Source organism: Colias croceus, chromosome 15 (assembly GCF_905220415.1).
Source record: "Colias croceus chromosome 15, ilColCroc2.1".
NCBI classification, from domain to species: domain Eukaryota; kingdom Metazoa; phylum Arthropoda; class Insecta; order Lepidoptera; family Pieridae; genus Colias; species Colias croceus.
This window is the reverse complement of record NC_059551.1, coordinates 2,683,462-2,701,047: the sequence shown is the minus strand read 5'-3', so window position 1 is coordinate 2,701,047 and position 17,586 is coordinate 2,683,462. Positions and strand designations below refer to the sequence as shown.

General features: G+C 34.4%; 2 protein-coding genes across 2 annotated transcripts; one reads left to right on the top strand and one right to left on the bottom strand.

Annotated features, from left to right (window-relative positions):
* Positions 1-166: 166 nt before the first annotated feature.
* LOC123697750 (5-methylcytosine rRNA methyltransferase NSUN4) lies at positions 167-7,274 on the bottom strand. Its single transcript, XM_045644290.1, has 10 exons — positions 7,133-7,274; positions 6,853-7,039; positions 6,422-6,662; positions 6,064-6,242; positions 5,468-5,596; positions 4,829-5,012; positions 3,917-4,037; positions 3,474-3,598; positions 2,611-2,748; positions 167-378 (listed from the first exon to the last, which is right to left on the bottom strand). The coding sequence occupies exons 1-10, from the start codon at positions 7,217-7,219 to the stop codon at positions 231-233; spliced, it is 1,539 nt and encodes a 512-aa protein (XP_045500246.1). The 5' UTR covers positions 7,220-7,274; the 3' UTR covers positions 167-230.
* A 374-nt stretch (positions 7,275-7,648) lies between these two features.
* Positions 7,649-17,389, top strand: LOC123697749. The gene is made up of 11 exons (XM_045644289.1): positions 7,649-7,989; positions 8,074-9,098; positions 9,442-9,613; positions 11,523-12,124; positions 12,385-12,547; positions 12,874-13,009; positions 14,712-14,796; positions 15,183-15,271; positions 15,560-15,679; positions 15,873-15,993; positions 16,392-17,389. Exons 2-11 carry the CDS (start codon positions 8,191-8,193, stop codon positions 16,582-16,584), a joined length of 2,589 nt encoding a protein of 862 aa, XP_045500245.1. The 5' UTR covers positions 7,649-7,989; positions 8,074-8,190; the 3' UTR covers positions 16,585-17,389.
* Positions 17,390-17,586: the final 197 nt, after the last annotated feature.

The window sequence follows — 17,586 nt, the reverse complement described above, 5'->3', positions numbered from 1 at the left end:
GTCATGAGAGTGAATTTTTACGATGCGCGCGCACACCGACACCTAAATTTAACAGCATGAAGTTAGTTCTAGGTGGTATGAAAATTGTTAACTATGTTCAAGTTGTATAGAAGTATAACTTCTAACGCGTGTAAGTACACACACTCTTTTTTATAATAAAACAAAATTCCAGTATTATCTTATATTATTTAATCAAATATTAATATATTTTTAAACACTATATAAACAAACTATTTAACTCTAACAAGTCTAGCGACATACGCAGGCCCGAAATTGGCGGATACATCAGGAACTACTAATTGCCCGTACTTGGGTAGCGCTTTTCCTGTGCCAAGTAGCAAGGTGCTACTTAGACTACTGAACGGCACTGACATATCCCTGGAATAAAAAAAATATCATACACAGATAACTTAGTTAATAATATTTCAATAAAGTTTTTATGTAAAAAATTACATGCAAATGTGCAAATTAATTACAAAAAGTACTTTGGATTTCTGATATTCAAACATTATTGTTCAATTTAAATGCTAAACGAACAATACAAATTACATTTGATTTGTTTTAAACATTGACGTTATATGAACAACTAGAATCACAACGGACTAGAAAAAGGTCGTTAAAAATATCCGTGCGGCGATATAAAAATATTCATTGGAATAAGCACCTTATTTGGTTGCAATAATGTTCAAAGTATATGTATCGCTCATTAGAAATACCTACTGCACGCGTAGGCAGAGTTTTGCTTCATACAATTTTAAGCGTGTTTGTGAGTCTTGTTGTATTAGTTTTTAGTTACGCAACCATGTGAGAAGTTTTAAAAGAAAATAAATAATTTATAAAGCATTTGAATGCTATAAAACTAGATATTAGACACCGCCAGTCCGCCAACTTCCTTTTTTAATGTCAATTGTTTTCAAAGAAGCCAACGTAACTAAATTATCTTATTATTTTTATTTTTCGTGGTTTACCCTTCTTTAATTTCTGTGAAAAAACGCTAAAGTTGCGGGCTTTAGGCCAAATAGTACGGGAGCTAGCAACGTTTAAAAAAAAGTCATTTTAGTATAGTTGGGTTTTTCTTGGTTTTTGATATACTGTTTCTCTTGCTATTTCGGTTAGAGTCCGGGCTGTCTGGCTGACCGCAGTGGTTGCGTTTATTAGTGCGCATCTTATCTGCACAGGAAAATATCCCTAATTTAAAGTCATTTTTTAACGCGTAATTTTTAATCTTTTGCCTTTAGATAGATTCATCAGACATAATTTTTTTATTGCAAGACGTTTTTTTCGTTGTAAAATAGGTGCCATACGCAATTTTTATTTCAAAATAACTAAAATGTCATCGAAATAAGTGAAATTACATCAACATGGGTCCGCTTAAAAGGTAATTAATAACTTTATTATTTATATTATATTATCCTTTTTTAATACTTATATTGAATAATTAGTAAACTAATATTTTTAATAGATGGTTTCATATTTATTACACTTTTGGGTATAAATATGAATTTGATGATATTTGTATTTTCTAGTGTTTGATTTTACGCGAGCATTATACATTTTGAAATTAAAGACTTGGGAAAATAATACAATGAATAAATCGCGTTTAAAATCCGTTAAAAAGTCTTAAATTTCTTGATGATATTTGGTTTTTATCAAGTTTACATTAACGTCCTATTTGAGGTTCGTTGGGAAAAAGGAGGCGATATGGTAGATTGTTGCAAAAAAACTGTAAATAGTAAAATGAATATTATATACAGTATAAGTAACACAGTGATCCTTCACTGGGACTCATGTTGATGGAATTTCACTTATTTCGATGATATTTTAATTATTTTGAAATAAAAATTGCGTCTGGCACCTATTTAACAACGAAAAACACGTCTTGCAATAAAAATGTATGTCTAATGGATCTATCTAAAGGCAAACGATTAAAAATTACGCGTTAAAAAATGACTTTAAATTAAGGATATTTTCCTGTGCAGATAAGATGCGCACTAATAAACGCAACCACTGCGGCCAGCCAGACAGCCCGGACTGTAACCGAAATAGCAAGAGGAACAGCATATCAAAGAACCAACTATACTAAAATGCTCACTTGTCAACGTTGCTACCTCCTAGAATAAAAGGAAGTATACAACTGGGTTCATCTTTCGAAATAAAGCTGAAGAATTTGTTTGTTTGTTTGAATGCGCTAATCTTGGGAACTACTTGTCCGATTTGAAAAATTCTTTCGGTGTTAGATAGCCCATTCATCGAGGAAGGCTATATAGGCTATATGTCATCACTCTAAGACCAACAGAAGCGGAGCCACGCGGGTGAAACCGCGAAGCGCAGCTATATACTATACTAGGTTTCCGCCCGCGGCTTCGCCCGCGCAGTCAAAGAAAAACCCGCATAGTTCCCGTTCCCGTGGGATTTCCGGGATTGCGTCATTTTCCCGGGATAAAAAGTAGCCTATGTCCTTTTTCGGGTATCAAAATATCTCCAATTTTCATGAAAATTGGTTCAGTAGTTAAGGCGTGATTGAGTAACAGACAGACAGACAGAGTAACTTTCGCATTTATAATATTAAGTATGGATATTCAATCTAAATAATTAATACTATTAACTCACCTCACTACAGCAAGTATACCGTCCATCTGGAAGGCCTGCTTCAACGCGAGATGTACGACACCATCGTTTTGTATGGGACTGAGTGAACATGTGCTGTATACTACCGCACCACCAACTTTGCATAGCCGAAGAGCATTTCTGTTGATATAATACAAAAAAAAATGTAATAATAATAATTATATTACAAAATTTTGTATTGTTTTTTTGTATTTGATACATCGCTATTGTATTTTGTATGTACTAATTGAATAATTTAAATTTAAAGACAAATGGGAAGAGGAACACTTTATTTTGATACTAGCGGTCAGCCCCGGCTTCGACCGTGGTAAATATTTCGCAATAAAAGGTAGCCTATGTTCTTTCTGAGGGTCTAAAGATTGTCTGTGCCAAATTTCATCAAAATCGATTGAGAAGTTTATGCGTGAAAACCATACATACATACATAATTACAAACTTTTCCTCATTATAATATTAGTATAGATTATTGATATTGAAAGTTTTGAGGGAAAACACATAATATTTGGTGGGTACAATGAAAATTGTAATATGATGCTATTAACCAAATTTTCACATTTTTTACACATTTCTTGAAAACAAGGAATATATTTCACATCTATACTAATATTATAAAGCTGAAGAGTTTGTTTGTTTGTTTGAACGCGCTACTCTCGAGAACTACTGGTCCGATTTGAAAAATTCTTTCGGTGTTGGATAGCCCATTTATCGAGGAAGGCTATACGCTATATATCATCACGGTAAGACCAACAGAAGCGGAGCCACGCGGGTGAAACCGCGGAGCGCAGCTAGTACTTGGTATACGGAATTAATTGATATAGTATAATGAAACAAATATGGAAACTCACGCAAGCAACTGTGACTGAAGTTCAGGTATTCTAAGTCTTTCTTTAACTCTGTCGGCCCTGAATATATTATTTTCATCTTCCATGACTGAATGTCTGTCTGTTGTACATGGAACATCAACTAATACCTGAAAAATTTGGACAAATTATAACACTTTTTTGATAAATAGATAAATAATAAAACACTCCTACTCCACTTTTATATAATTTTGATCCCAAAAAAAAATTTAAGTAACATCAAGTTAATTTACAGGGTGACTTGATATAGGTGTAATAGTTTTAAAGGAGTGAAAGTATAGCTCATTTGGACAAAAAGAAAGCAAACATTACCAAACCGAAACTCATTAGTTTCAGAAATATTTGAATTTTTAACTTTTTTGAAAATTTACCAAAGTCTTCAGGAAAGCGATAAAAAGTATGTAATAAAAACATTTTAAATGAATTACTTTGTCAAAACCATGATCATCTGTGAAATTCCTTCCATCCTTTCGCGTAATCATTACTCGTTCCTGCCATTTGTTACCAGTTTCATAATCAATTAAATAGTTCCGTAGTATGTTCAGCAATCTGAAATTACAAAAAGTTATATGTATATGACCTCATTTTATAATCTCAAGTAAATAAAATAAATAAATTAATTAAATTGTAATAATTTAACAGGATCAAAAATTACGTAAATCACGGTATATAAAACTTCCAAGTCAATACAAATAAGAAACAGCAAATAAACAATAAAATGCTTCTCAAACATTCAATGGATTTTTCTAACTTACATTCGTACTAGATTTCCGCCCGCGGCTTCGCCCGCGTTTTTAAAGGACAACCCGCATAGTTCCCGTTCCCGTGGGATTTCCGGGATAAAACCTATCCTATGTGTTAATCCAAGTTACCCTCTATATGTCAGCTAAATTTCATTGTTATCTGTTCAGTAGTATTTGCGTGAAAGAGTAACAAACACACACACACACACGCACAAACATCCTCACTAACTTTCGCATTTATAATATTAGTTGGATAGGAAGTAGGATAGGATTTATATACACTTTTCGTGAGAGGAGTGTTTGTAGCGTAAGTAATGACTTGCAGCCCGGTACTTATAGACGTTTAATTAAAAACAAGTCTAATAATAATAGTCTTTCGAGCCGGATTCATTAAATGTCCTATAAGTAAGTTATTATTCTACCCACCGATTCGTATAGATACGTTATTACACACAAGCACATATTTTGGTAGCAGTGTTTGTAGCGCAAGTAATGACTTGCAGCCCGGTACTTATAGACATCTCATTTAATAATATAATAAAATGGTCCTTCGAGCCGGATTAATTAAACTTCCTATAAATACACTATTCTACCCACCTATTCGTTCTCGATATAGACACGTCGTTACACACAAGCACATCAGGTAGTAGTGTTTGTAGCGCAAGTAATGACTTGCCCCCCGGCGCTGCGCACAAATCTAATACTCGATCACCGGGGTTAAGGCATAGCGCTAGTGTTGGTAGCACACTCGCTCCGTCCATTGGATAGTAGTTGAGTACACCTGTTATAAATATATAAGTAAATAAAAAATAATAAAATCATAATATTAAATTTTCATAATTAACGTCAGCCTCGATTAGTATGACACCTGTTAAAAACTCGAAACAATCAAACTACAAAACTAAACTAGGCAAAAATCGTACCAATGCATGAATGTTTGTAAATTTGTAATTTTTATTGTATAAGTAGACCAACAGGCAAAAAGTATATATAATTTAAAAAAAAAACAACTTCATTTTTTTTTTAAATCAGAATTAGGCAATTGGCATTTGACCATCGCTTCGCCTGATTGGAAAGCGACAAGCGTGGTCTAGGATGGAGTATGCTGACCTAAAAGATGCCTATTCACTTTTAAATTCAATAAATATTAATATAATATTATAATAATTCATTTCTGCATTAGCTCAACATTAACAATAAACACATATACATTCACAAAAAAGCAAAGCTGTTAACCTGTTTGTGATCTTTTTGGTTCAGGGAATCTATGCATTTCACTGTCCCTTTCGTAAGTCATAATTTTTAGATGTTCGGGAAATTTGAATTCTGTTTCTGGCTCTATGGCTAGTGGAAATTCTCCTCCCTCTGAAATATAATCAATTATGGTTACATGATGTATATGTCGTAGGCAAATTATAGTATTTCGCCATTTACATATGCTGGGCATGTTGTAATATGTCGAGAATTCGTAATCAGAAATTTTTGGTTTGGATAATAAAATAATAAATTCCTGCTTTTTTTAACTACTTTACTGTAGCTTGACGGCTCGCTACAGGCTTTTTGTAGACATTTGGAAAAATAAATCCTCAGCACAATAAAATATGCCGAGTATTTGTAAAGTGAAGTGAATTTGAGCGCCCTTAGTTAACATGTTTTTTTTTTACAGAAACAATTTTAACTATGCCTTACTAACAACTGAGACACCATATTACCTGTATATTGTTGTATAATATGTCATATTTATAAAACTCTTTTTATATTACTAACTTGTACTTGTTTAATTATGGTTAAAGACATTTATTTCTAAATATATTACATGATAAATAACTTACGAGAAGAATAAAATGAATAATGCAACGATTCAGGCACATAATCGTCCATTCCCTTCAGTTTGGTTGCCGGGATGTACTGGTACAAGGCATCTGATGTCATTCCCATACTTGGTTCTATGTATCGAGAGTAATCAATTTCTGCATTTTCAATTGCTTTATCAAGATTTTCAACAGGTTCCCTGTAATTATAATATGGTTAAAATTATGAAATACTGATAAATTAGTTTAAATACTATGAAGAAGTCATCTAAACAATGATGTCTCTGTTTAACAGAGTAAATAATAAGTTCAATAATAGTAAGAATATATAATAAGCAGATAAACCTACAAAATAGAGATTAATTACAAAAATACTCACTCAGATTTTATTTTTTTAACATCTTCAACACTTTCCAATTTGCCCTCTTGAAAATCCAATTTTTCAGGCATACTTCCATCTTGCGGGTAAATCTGAGATATTTCGTCACTTTGAAGTCTTGATACAAAATTATCTATCGCACTATTGGTTTGTACTTGCTTTTCTACTTTAGCATCTTTGGTTGGATAATCTTTGTGAAACTCTTGTTGTATTGACATAAGATTTTTAAGACAGTGAGCACCTGAAATTGTTGTTACAAATATTTTAATAGTAACTCTAGACTGTGCTTAACTCAAAAAATTAAATTTCGAGCAATTTGAAAAAAGAATTTCATTAACCGCTTACTCCTATCCTAGTCATGATTTATGTTACACTTGGTTTAGTAACTAAATACTTATTAATAGTAAATATATAAAAGTATTAATTATAACCTGTATTTGATAAATATTCCATGGTTTCCTCAGCATCACCATAGTTATTAACAACAGCTACATATTTGGACTTGCGAAGGAGAGCCTCTCTCATAGGTTCCCATTTATTTCCAAAAACAGACGCGTAAAAGTCGTCGAAATGATTCAATGCTTTGTATTTGGGACCAGTTTTCTTTTTTAACTTTGCCTAAATCATAATTTAAATCAGATAGTCATCACTTTAACAAATATTTAAAACAATAATAATATAGTTGTAAGCTAATAACCAAAAGGCACTTACCCAATGTGTTTTTGATTTAAGCCTTATTTGTAAATACGTATTGGGATATAGGGAGGCATTTTTATAAATTTTGAGAATAGTAAACATCGTTACGTTAAATAAAAAATGTTTGTTTTGAATTTATCATTCGTAATAAATATTAAATTTTCTTAAATTTTAGGTTATTTACTGTCAGCTGTTATGTCAATGTCAATTGTCATTGTTATTTCTGCGGGTACCTTTTTCGTTTATTAATTGATGGAGGAAAACATTTTAATAATGAAATAACGGTTAATGATTTGGTGTTTATTGAAATTTAGTTTGTGCAGAAGTTTTTTATCTGTTCAATTTAAATTCCACTCAAGTATAATAGTCATTAAAATTTAAAATTGAATCTTATTTTCCCTTAGTAATAGACGAAGGTTTAATCATTGGGTTTAATGTCATAGAGGAAAGAGATAGAAACAGCGTTCAACACGCGCGAACTCCAGCGAACTCAAATATATCCTCAAGTATTGATTTGTTTACAAGGACTGGAATGGGAGAGTAGAGACTTGGATATTGTGTTGTATAATATGTATTATGTAGATATCTCAACCTTGTCAAAACTGAAAACGATTCGGAGATAATACTCAAGGCTTAATTACTGCTTTCCGTGTTGAGGTGTTTATCAGCCAATCGTACCAGCTAAACTTGCGCCCCTGGAAGTTTTAGGGAGCTTTAAGCTTTAATTACTGCACGAAGCGAATCGTTTTATCGATCACATAGTCCTTCCGTGCTTCGATACACTGGAAATACGAGACTGTAACTCGATAAGGATCAAAAATGTGCGGCAGATCCACAATGTGTGTCAGTAGAATAATACACGCGGGTAACAGGTGAGTTATATTTTTAAATTAAAAATGCATCGCTGTATATATTTAGTGGTGAATTTTCATTTTTAACGTCGTAATTTGTTAAAGATTCGATGGCACGTGTCGCACGATGGAAAACGTTATGATTGAAAATTAAGGCGTATTTTCAAGAACGACAGTCATGTATGGGACGTTGAGATTTGTATGGTTGGCGGGTAATACGGAATGGACGGTGGGAAGTTGGAGGCACTGCCTCCTGGGTTGGTACACTTGGACACAGTAAGAGCTTTGCACCAGACTGTGGTATCCCTGCGGACTGCATTGGAATTGTCTAAAAGTGAACTCAAGGAATTGAAGGAAAAGTACAAAGAGCATTCACGGTGTTTAGAACACAGTGATATTATAGAAAAGCTAACTATAGAAAATCATATTTTGAGAAGGAAAATCATTGATACTGATGGCTATGACAGTCCTCAGCATTTAGATTTGGAAGTTGCACATAGCCCTGAGAAGAGTTTCACAAAGGAGAGTTATAGTGATGTTTTAATAAAAACAGCTACTACTGAAAATGATACAGAAGAGGACCAAGAAGGTGACCCTGTGGCACCCCAAAGTGATTTAATCACTAATAAGTTGGAAGAGATTATTGAAGAACCTTCTGTGACATCAAATCAATCAGACTCTGAAGTTGCTAAAGATGAATCCCAATTGAGATCTGAAGCTGAATTTGTACAAGACACAGATACTGTACCAAATTTTAAGACTAAGTTGGAACTGCTGTCGAAATTTGATGTGAAAATTAAAGTGAGAACTATAAAGGAAGGTACTGTACTTTCCAGTACAACATCAGACACAGATTCAACAGTGGACGAGAAAAAAGATACTAAAACTAGTACAAAAGAATTTGAAGAAACCAGAGAACATTTTGAGAATATTGAAAACATAGTTAATATAAAAACTGTATCTAGTGAAAATATCAAAATGGCCGTGCCAAGTGAAGCTGAGAACAAAACTGATAAGTTTGATGTGCAAGTGAAAATAACATCCGAGGACAGTGTTGTTGTTAAAGAAACTATAGAGAGAGTGCGGAAGAGGGACACTTATAACTTGGATGTGGATAATCTGAGTCTTAGGTGTGTATTGTTTTTACTTTACTTTCTGTACTTTTGCCATTTTTCATTTTAAGTATAACTCTATCTTATTAAAGAGAAGATATTCTTTGAGAAATGTTCTTATTCATTAATATTTGTTGCCTATTAATAATCTATTATATTTTTCTTTTAAATACATTACTCCTTGTATTTTAGTCAAGCAACCATATACTGAAGGGAAAAATATAATTTTAAACATTTTTAGAAAAAAGCTTTTTATGAGTGTGAAATTCTAGACATATGATAATGTACATAGAAAATTTCTATTTACATAAAAATAAAACTACCCACAAAAACGTAAAAAATATTTTTTCTAAATACCAAGGTCGATGTCAGAAGGTGACAATTCAGTGTTCTCGGAATGCAATCCAAGGGAACGGAGCGGGGAAGCAGACGACAAGCAAGACGATAATGCCAGTGGGAACGAGTCAGAGGAGGTGGACGATATAGAACTTATATTCACCACAGATGAGTCGAAAGATATGAGCAACTTACAGGTAAGTTATTATAGTGTTTTAATGGTGTTACTGTTTAACATTGGAATGTTATATTGTACTTGTTAGTTTGTATATTTTTTTAATTTTTTTATTGTATGATAGGGAAGTGCTGGACCACGATCTCGCCTGATGGTAAGCTGAGATGTGGCCTATATATACGTATATTTGGCGTGAGCGTAGAAGTAGGGAGTTATGGATTCGAGACAGATGGTCTTTCATGGTTTTACAGTCAAAAACTTATAGTTGCCAGATGAATGTATTGTTATCAGTTAGTAAGTGCAAAAATTGGTGAGGATGGATATGACGTGTTTGTTACTCTTTCTATACTCGCTATAGAAATACTTGAAATTTCAGGGTAAAACAGCGCGGCACACTTAGTTATCTATATATTTAAATTAAGTTTCTAATGCAAATTACTCGAATCTATGTTTTATCGCGATACGTGCACTGAATCGCAGACGAGAGACATTATTCTGAGCAAGCGTCTAATAACTTCGGAATTGTTTTGTATTGATTTTCTAAATGAGTAATTATGGAATCTTGATTGGCACCATTATTTTGCGTGATAGATATTGTGGTAAAGTTTCGATCAACAGGCTATTAGTATAGATGAATTGTGGTCAAAAGTTATTAGGAGTAGCAATGAAAAGCTGTGGTTTCAGCAATTTATAGTTGCTAAATAAATTTGGTATCGAGGTTTTTGCATTGAACATAAGATATACTTAGCATAATAATATACGTACTAAATTCATAGATTAAGTAGGTATCTATTAGCATCGTATACATAAATTTTATTTTTAAAGGTATAAAATAAATATGGGGTTTCTTGGTAAACCAATATTGTAATAACTCAGCCCCCGGAATCACAGACACAATAGAAAATCTATTGTGTCGTGGCCCGATCGGGCCGCTTGGGGCTCAATGGGCAAATAAACAAATATTTATATAAACAATCGCAAGTAAAACTACAGAGAATTAACCTTCGTTTCTTTTAAACGCTAATGAACATAAAGTAGCTGTTAAACCACTAAAAAGTACTTTCATTAAATGCTTCGTACCTAAGTGGTATTTATCACGTAATCGCTTTTGCGGCTCAAAGCTTCGGTTTCAATTATTTGCGAAAAGCTTAGTATCGGAAAGTGTGGGTTAATTATGTCGATATCGGCATTTCCAAACGATGTTGTCAGATTCAATCATTCCACAGTTCATTTAGCTTGCTCGCTGAGTCAAATATCGCTTTGATCATGAACTCATAGAAATATCTATTTTGCCTATAATATTCATAAAGATATCTAATATTTGCTAACAGTCGCTCGGTATGTGTATTATATTCAGATATTTTCTGACGCCAAATGCCAAACAATATTAAAAAAAAACCCATGCCCATTTCCCTTAATAGATAAAATCATAAATTCTCATGCCAAACAACGAAAACAGCAGAAGGAAAATCCGTTGTTCATTTTTAAATCACTTCTAAATAGAGTATCGAAATGCTATAAAGCCATTTCGCTACCCATAATTTACAGTTTTCAATTGTCAAGTGGTTAGGTTTGCGTGTGCAAACTATAGGTATCATTCAGAAGTATGTGGAACCCCAATACGCTCACGTCGTAAATTCTAAACTTCAATTGCATGTTCTGTTCAAGTGAATGCCATTGGAACTGTACGCGAACACGACTTTGGCTTGAATATTTATGTATACTTGAGTACTCGTTGTTTGTGTAAGCGTACTTGCTGAGTTCTGCTTTATTACCAACAATTTTGTTTTGTTTATGCATAATTTACGTAAGAAAGATACTTAAGGCCTTTTTGACTTATCTTGAAGATTCGAGAAGCTTTGTGTTCCACAAAGTTTCTTTAATCAAACACAAAGCTAATAAGATCGTTCAATCAATTGCCCTCTTCACAGGAGGACCTGGTGTCTATACGAGAGACGGATCATTGGACTCCAGGGTCGGGCTCTACAACTCATTCGACACCAGTTCTTATCAAATTCCACACTCTGGACCCAGATTTCCAACCTGGCCAAAAACTAACTCCTATTAAAAGTCACGAAAACATTCGCCACCAAATGAACGACCCGTCTTTAAAAGTAAAACGGGTTTCTTTGCCCAATGACAAAGAAATAAAACACGCTGGATACAAGGGAAGTCTGGATCTTCCTGGACGTGGAATTCTGAAGAGTTTCAGCAATAAGTCGGACAATATGCTGTATAGGAGAAGTCCTAACACAAGCACTAGGAGGTTGGACAGTGTGGATAGTTTGACCGGGGAATATAATCGAGGAATGAGCCTGGATAACACGAAGTCATCTAGTTTCGAGCTCGGATCCAGCATGGACATTTTGCATAGGGAAGCGAGTGTGGACAGCTTCTATAGATCCAGCAGATTTGATCACAGGTTCTCTGTGTTTGCTGAAACTGATATATCCAAATGCGGTATATCTGAAGATGACCTCGTTGCAAATATAAATTCAAGGAGGAATACGTGCCCCAATCCTTACCAGTATAGGTAAGAGTTATTGATTTCTTATTAAGTCGTTTTACTAACGATTCATACAATGAAAAGATTCTACCTTCCTTTCAATCTTATGCTAATAAAACAATTATCATATTGAAAAATTTAAAAAAATATTCTATAAAAATGGTTCTGTAGAGTTTAAGTCATTCTTATTGGATTCATGAAACAATGAAATGAAAACATATTGAACAATTCAGAGATAGAATTTTAACTGTATAATTGTTCATATATGCTAATTATTCCTTCTCTAGGCCACTACCATCTCGTCTAGGGTCCCGCGGTCAGAAGCCGGTATCGAGCCGGATTCGGCCAATACTACGTGAGAGCTGCGGTTCACGGCGAGAGGGTTCCGCACAGACAGACATGTCCGCTTTGCCACAAAAATGGACTTCTGATGGATATCTTGCTTATAAGGTCAGTTTCAAGAGTTTTTATAGATCCATAACGATCTGATCTTATCGTATGTAGATGCTAAATTGAATATGGTTGCAAATAATATTATTGCAATATACTTAAAACCTGATGAATTCAAAACCAAATATATTTGCCGCAGGCAAATTGAATACTGCAACCGTAATTAAGAATTCGTCAGTTTTAGTAAATTAAATAAATTTCATTTTAAACATAATTAGGAATTTACAGCCATTCGTTATAATCTGACCTTAGATATTCTAAATATTTTATTATTTCTTAATATTTTTTTTGTTTAATTTACATTTATTCGTATGATTCATACACAGATGTCGCCACCGCCAACAAGCGCGGCGCCGACACTACCGCACCGCTCGAGCGGCGCGCGCCGACTGACTGTGCCCGACACACCGCCGGTACAACGCCGCTCTGATGAGGCGAGACGTGTGCTGCTCAGCGATATTGGTACGTATTGTAAGGGGATAGAGATCAGTTTTACTTGTGGATTATTGATCCGATTGAGACGCGGCGCGTGTTGTTGAGCGATATTGGTGCGTATTGTAAGGGGATAGAGATCAGTTTTACTTGTGGATTATTGATCCGATTGAGACGCGGCGCGTGTTGTTGAGCGATATTGGTGCGTATTGTAAGGGGATAGAGATCAGTTTTACTTGTGGATTATTGATCCGATTGAGACGCGGCGCGTGTTGTTGAGCGATATTGGTGCGTATTGTAAGGGGATAGAGATCAGTTTTACTTGTGGATTATTGATCCGATTGAGACGCGGCGCGTGTTGTTGAGCGATATTGGTGCGTATTGTAAGGGGATAGAGATCAGTTTTACTTGTGGATTATTGATCCGATTGAGACGCGGCGCATGTTGTTGAGCGATATTGGTGCGTATTGTAAGGGGATAGAGATCAGTTTTACTTGTGGATTATTGATCCGATTGAGACGCGGCGCGTGTTGTTGAGCGATATTGGTGCGTATTGTAAGGGGATAGAGATCAGTTTTACTTGTGGATTATTGATCCGATTGAGACGCGGCGCATGTTGTTGAGCGATATTGGTGCGTATTGTAAGGGGATAGAGATCAGTTTTACTTGTGGATTATTGATCCGATTGAGACGCGGCGCGTGTTGTTGAGCGATATTGGTGCGTATTGTAAGGGGATAGAGATCAGTTTTACTTGTGGATTATTGATCCGATTGAGACGCGGCGCGTGTTGTTGAGCGATATTGGTGCGTATTGTAAGGGGATAGAGATCAGTTTTACTTGTGGATTATTGATCCGATTGAGACGCGGCGCGTGTTGTTGAGCGATATTGGTGCGTATTGTAAGCAAGTAGAGATCAGTTTAACTTGTGGATTATTGAAATGACTGACAGTGCCCGACACACCGCCGGTACAACGCCGCTCTGATGAGGCGAGACGTGTGCTGCTGAGCGATATTGGTGCGTATTGTAAGGGGATAGAGATCAGTTTTACTTGTGGATTATTGATCCGATTGAGACGCGGCGCGTGTTGTTGAGCGATATTGGTGCGTATTGTAAGCAAGTAGAGATCAGTTTAACTTGTGATTATTGAAATGACTGACAGTGCCCGACACACCGCCGGTACAACGCCGCTCTGATGAAGCGAGGCGTGTGCTGCTGAGCGATATTGGTACGTATTGTAAGGGGATAGATATCAAGTTAAACACTTGAGGATGTGGTGAGGTAATATTTTTCTACTACCTTCTTTGCTGCAAAATCTTCCGACTACCGTCATGTTAGACAGTAGATATCCATACATATTATAAATGCGAAAGTAACTCTGTCTGTCTGTCTGTTGCTCAATCACGCCGGCCACTTTTTACCCCGGGACATAGGATAGGTTTTATCCCGGTAATCCCACGGGAATGGGAACTATGCGGGTTTTTCTTTGACTGCGCGGGTGAAACAAAAAATGAATAACTAGCTTTCTGCCCGCGCAGAAAGCTAGCTTTTTTTTATAAAAGGAAGTTTGATGTAAAAGTCGATGTGAAATTCCGTTTTTCGTTAGTAGAATTTGAGGGTACCTATGAATTTAATATATTGACACGACTTAATCTTACCTACCAAATTATTATAGATAGATTAATTGGCATGATACATGATTAAAAAGTCTATTGTATTTGTTTTGTTATCAGGTTTCACCTCGATGGTGCCAGAGTTATCTCGTTCAGCGGAACCGCTGTGGACTCTGCGGAGGCAGCAATCTTCTCAGGATAACAGGTATTTACATATTTTGTATGTTTGCTTAAAATTTCCTCATGTTTTTGGCGATCTCATTTAGTTTTTTCGGTAAAAGTTTATTAAATATCTTTCAGTGTTATGTGTTTTATTTTTTTGCAAAATACATATTTGTTTCAGGTCAAATAAATTATTTGTAAGATAGCTGCAAAAGTATTATCATAAGCCAAAGTAATATATAGTTACAAAAAAGTAAAAATTTATTACGTGTTTACGATCTAACTTCATTTTTTATTTTTTTTTCTTGTTCACACGAATAGTAATATTTATTGTCATTGTGTCATCTTAGCGTTGATATTTGGAAATAAACTTAAAGCGATACATGAAGAGGGAGTTTTTATTCATTACGTTTAATTTTTTGTCATTAGATATTCCCGCGGTTCGTATCGCTCGCCCAGTACGAGTGTGGACAGAAGCTCGGAGTTTACTCAAACCGGCTATATGCAGCCGTCGAGAGGTTTGTTTCTTATGTATTAAAATAATAATAATACTAGAATAGTATTATATTATTTGTGGTAATAGTCTTATCGTAAAAACTTGTTAGCTACAACGAACATTTTTAAGATTTTTTCTCATCTCATTTGTAAACATAAAAGAAAAGATTAATCTTTTTTCTTTTGGTTTTTTAATCAAATATTTCTATAGTTCATGTGTTCTGACTTATATGGTGTCGTTTTATCCAAATTTCATCCAGCCAATTATTATTTATAATTTTAGTCATTGTAAAATAATATTTTTGTCACAGAGAGCGTATGGCGCGGTTCCTTACCGGATGTTCGACGTGACGATACAGAGACATTGCTGCACGACTCGGAGGTTTACTTGCGTCGCTCTATCGACAATTTGCGCTCTACGTCCCTTGACTGTAAGTCTATTTTTGCATAGCATTTGCGATTTAAAAATTTTCGATGAAGAAAATTGCTTAGAAAATTGCGAATCATCCGTACATCTAACTGAACTAGTATGGATATACTTAACATTATGTAGAATGTTGTACGATTGCACAAGTACGTTCTGTTATTTATGTTAAAACATATTTTTATCCCTTTCCCTTGCAGTGGAAACGCCATTAGACAGAACGGGACAGCCATACATCCCGGCTGAAGCGCGTCAATTGCGTTTGGGACACGCGGTCAAACTTATTACTCCACAGGGCAGATTGGCTGTGGGCAGAGTTCGGTAAATATAGATAGATATATATCTTAATCATATCAAATCACACAATATACATTAATGTTTTGAAATATTTTTAATGCTATTTAGCCTATACTTATCTATATTACATCGTTTTTCCAAACTATTATTTATTTTTTATTAGCGTCGCAATACTATGACAAAATATTCAATCATCTATTGCGCTCAAATCCATTATTCCAAACACAATTATATCCTATTTCCACGTTTAGTTGCTGCTGTTATTTTTATTCTATTTGTTTTCAATAAATGTATCATATTTTCTACCATACCAAATTTCAGATAATGTCATTCGCTAGTTATGGCGTAAAATTCAACAAACATTTTATATCCCTTTAATTTAACCCTCTTAAAAAAATTTCAACTTAATATGTAAATTTCAGATACGTAGGCATAGCCGGGGGCACAGCAGCAAACAGTGGCATAGTGGTAGGAGCAGAGTTTTCCATCACAGAATATCCAGGGCTACCCCGGAACGACGGCACTTACAAGGGCAGGAGATATTTCCTCACCCCACCACAAAATACTGCAGTTTTTGTACCTTTCTCCAAAGTGGTTATGGCTTGGGCCAACTAAAAAAACTTTATTAAAAAAATTGAATTTTCGGCTCGAAGGACCATTTTCCGAGATAATTCAAACTGACGAACTATTTTACACTTTTTTGACTCGAAAGACCATTTTTTCGAGTCAGATTGACTACATGTTAAAATTGTTCGAGAAATAATCTCGATGTGACGTGGATTTGATTATCATAAGTCGTAAGTAGTATTAATATTTTCAAGTATCTAAATGTAAATAAATGTAATGGAAGTTGTTAAAAATTGATGTATTTAGGATTTTTTGCTCACAGTAGTGCAATAAGGCCTAAGGATAATCTTTGTGGTAATAGGAATTGATTAACTTGAAGAAAATATTTTAATAAAAATATCAATGTAGGTTTTATATTATTCAAGGAGGTATTTTGTTAAAATGAACTGGATAATAATAGAGAGGATAAAATGTCCCTTTTTAGTAATAAATGTTTTTTATTTTTTTTCAGAAATTCTGACTTACATTGTACGCAACCTTTAAACAAATTTCTATTTCTATTGCTAACATTTAATAAGTAAATCCAAACGACCTGAACCAATATTACCAATTTACTAAAAACGGTATTTATTCAAGGAAAAAAACATATCACATTTATTATGCGTGAAATGTCACTTTGACAGTTAACAGTTTTTTTTATGTTACTAATTGTTTTTATGTAGTATATAATGTAAGATCAAGATGAATATCTATTACTTAATCAAATACATGATACAATATATTTGTATTATACGATTTTTAATTGAACTTTAGTGAAAAAATGACGCAAAATAAAAATAAAAAATTCGTTATATTTAGAAATTAAAGACTTTTTAACGGATTTTAAACGCGATTTATTCATTCTATTATTTTCCCGACGTTTCGAACACTTTACAGCGAGCGTGGTCACGGGGAGACTGAGATGTTGTACGTCTTGATGGTCATTCAAAAATTGTTATTTGTGAGCTACCTCCACCTATTCCTCCGTAGTTGGTATCTGGAGTATTTTTC

Excerpts from the sequence above, each read along its gene's own strand:
- LOC123697749 (XM_045644289.1), top strand. The coding sequence starts at position 8,191 with ATGGACGGTGGGAAGTTGGAGGCACTGCCTCCTGGGTTGGTACACTTG. Across the intron at positions 15,680-15,872 it reads GCGCTCTACGTCCCTTGACT|TGGAAACGCCATTAGACAGA; the intron begins GTAAGTCTATTT and ends TTTCCCTTGCAG. Across the intron at positions 15,994-16,391 it reads TTGGCTGTGGGCAGAGTTCG|ATACGTAGGCATAGCCGGGG; the intron begins GTAAATATAGAT and ends TGTAAATTTCAG.
- LOC123697750 (XM_045644290.1), bottom strand. The coding sequence starts at position 7,219 with ATGTTTACTATTCTCAAAATTTATAAAAATGCCTCCCTATATCCCAAT. Across the intron at positions 6,663-6,852 it reads GGAATATTTATCAAATACAG|GTGCTCACTGTCTTAAAAAT; the intron begins GTTATAATTAAT and ends CAACAATTTCAG. Across the intron at positions 3,599-3,916 it reads ATGATCATGGTTTTGACAAA|GTATTAGTTGATGTTCCATG; the intron begins GTAATTCATTTA and ends CAAATTTTTCAG.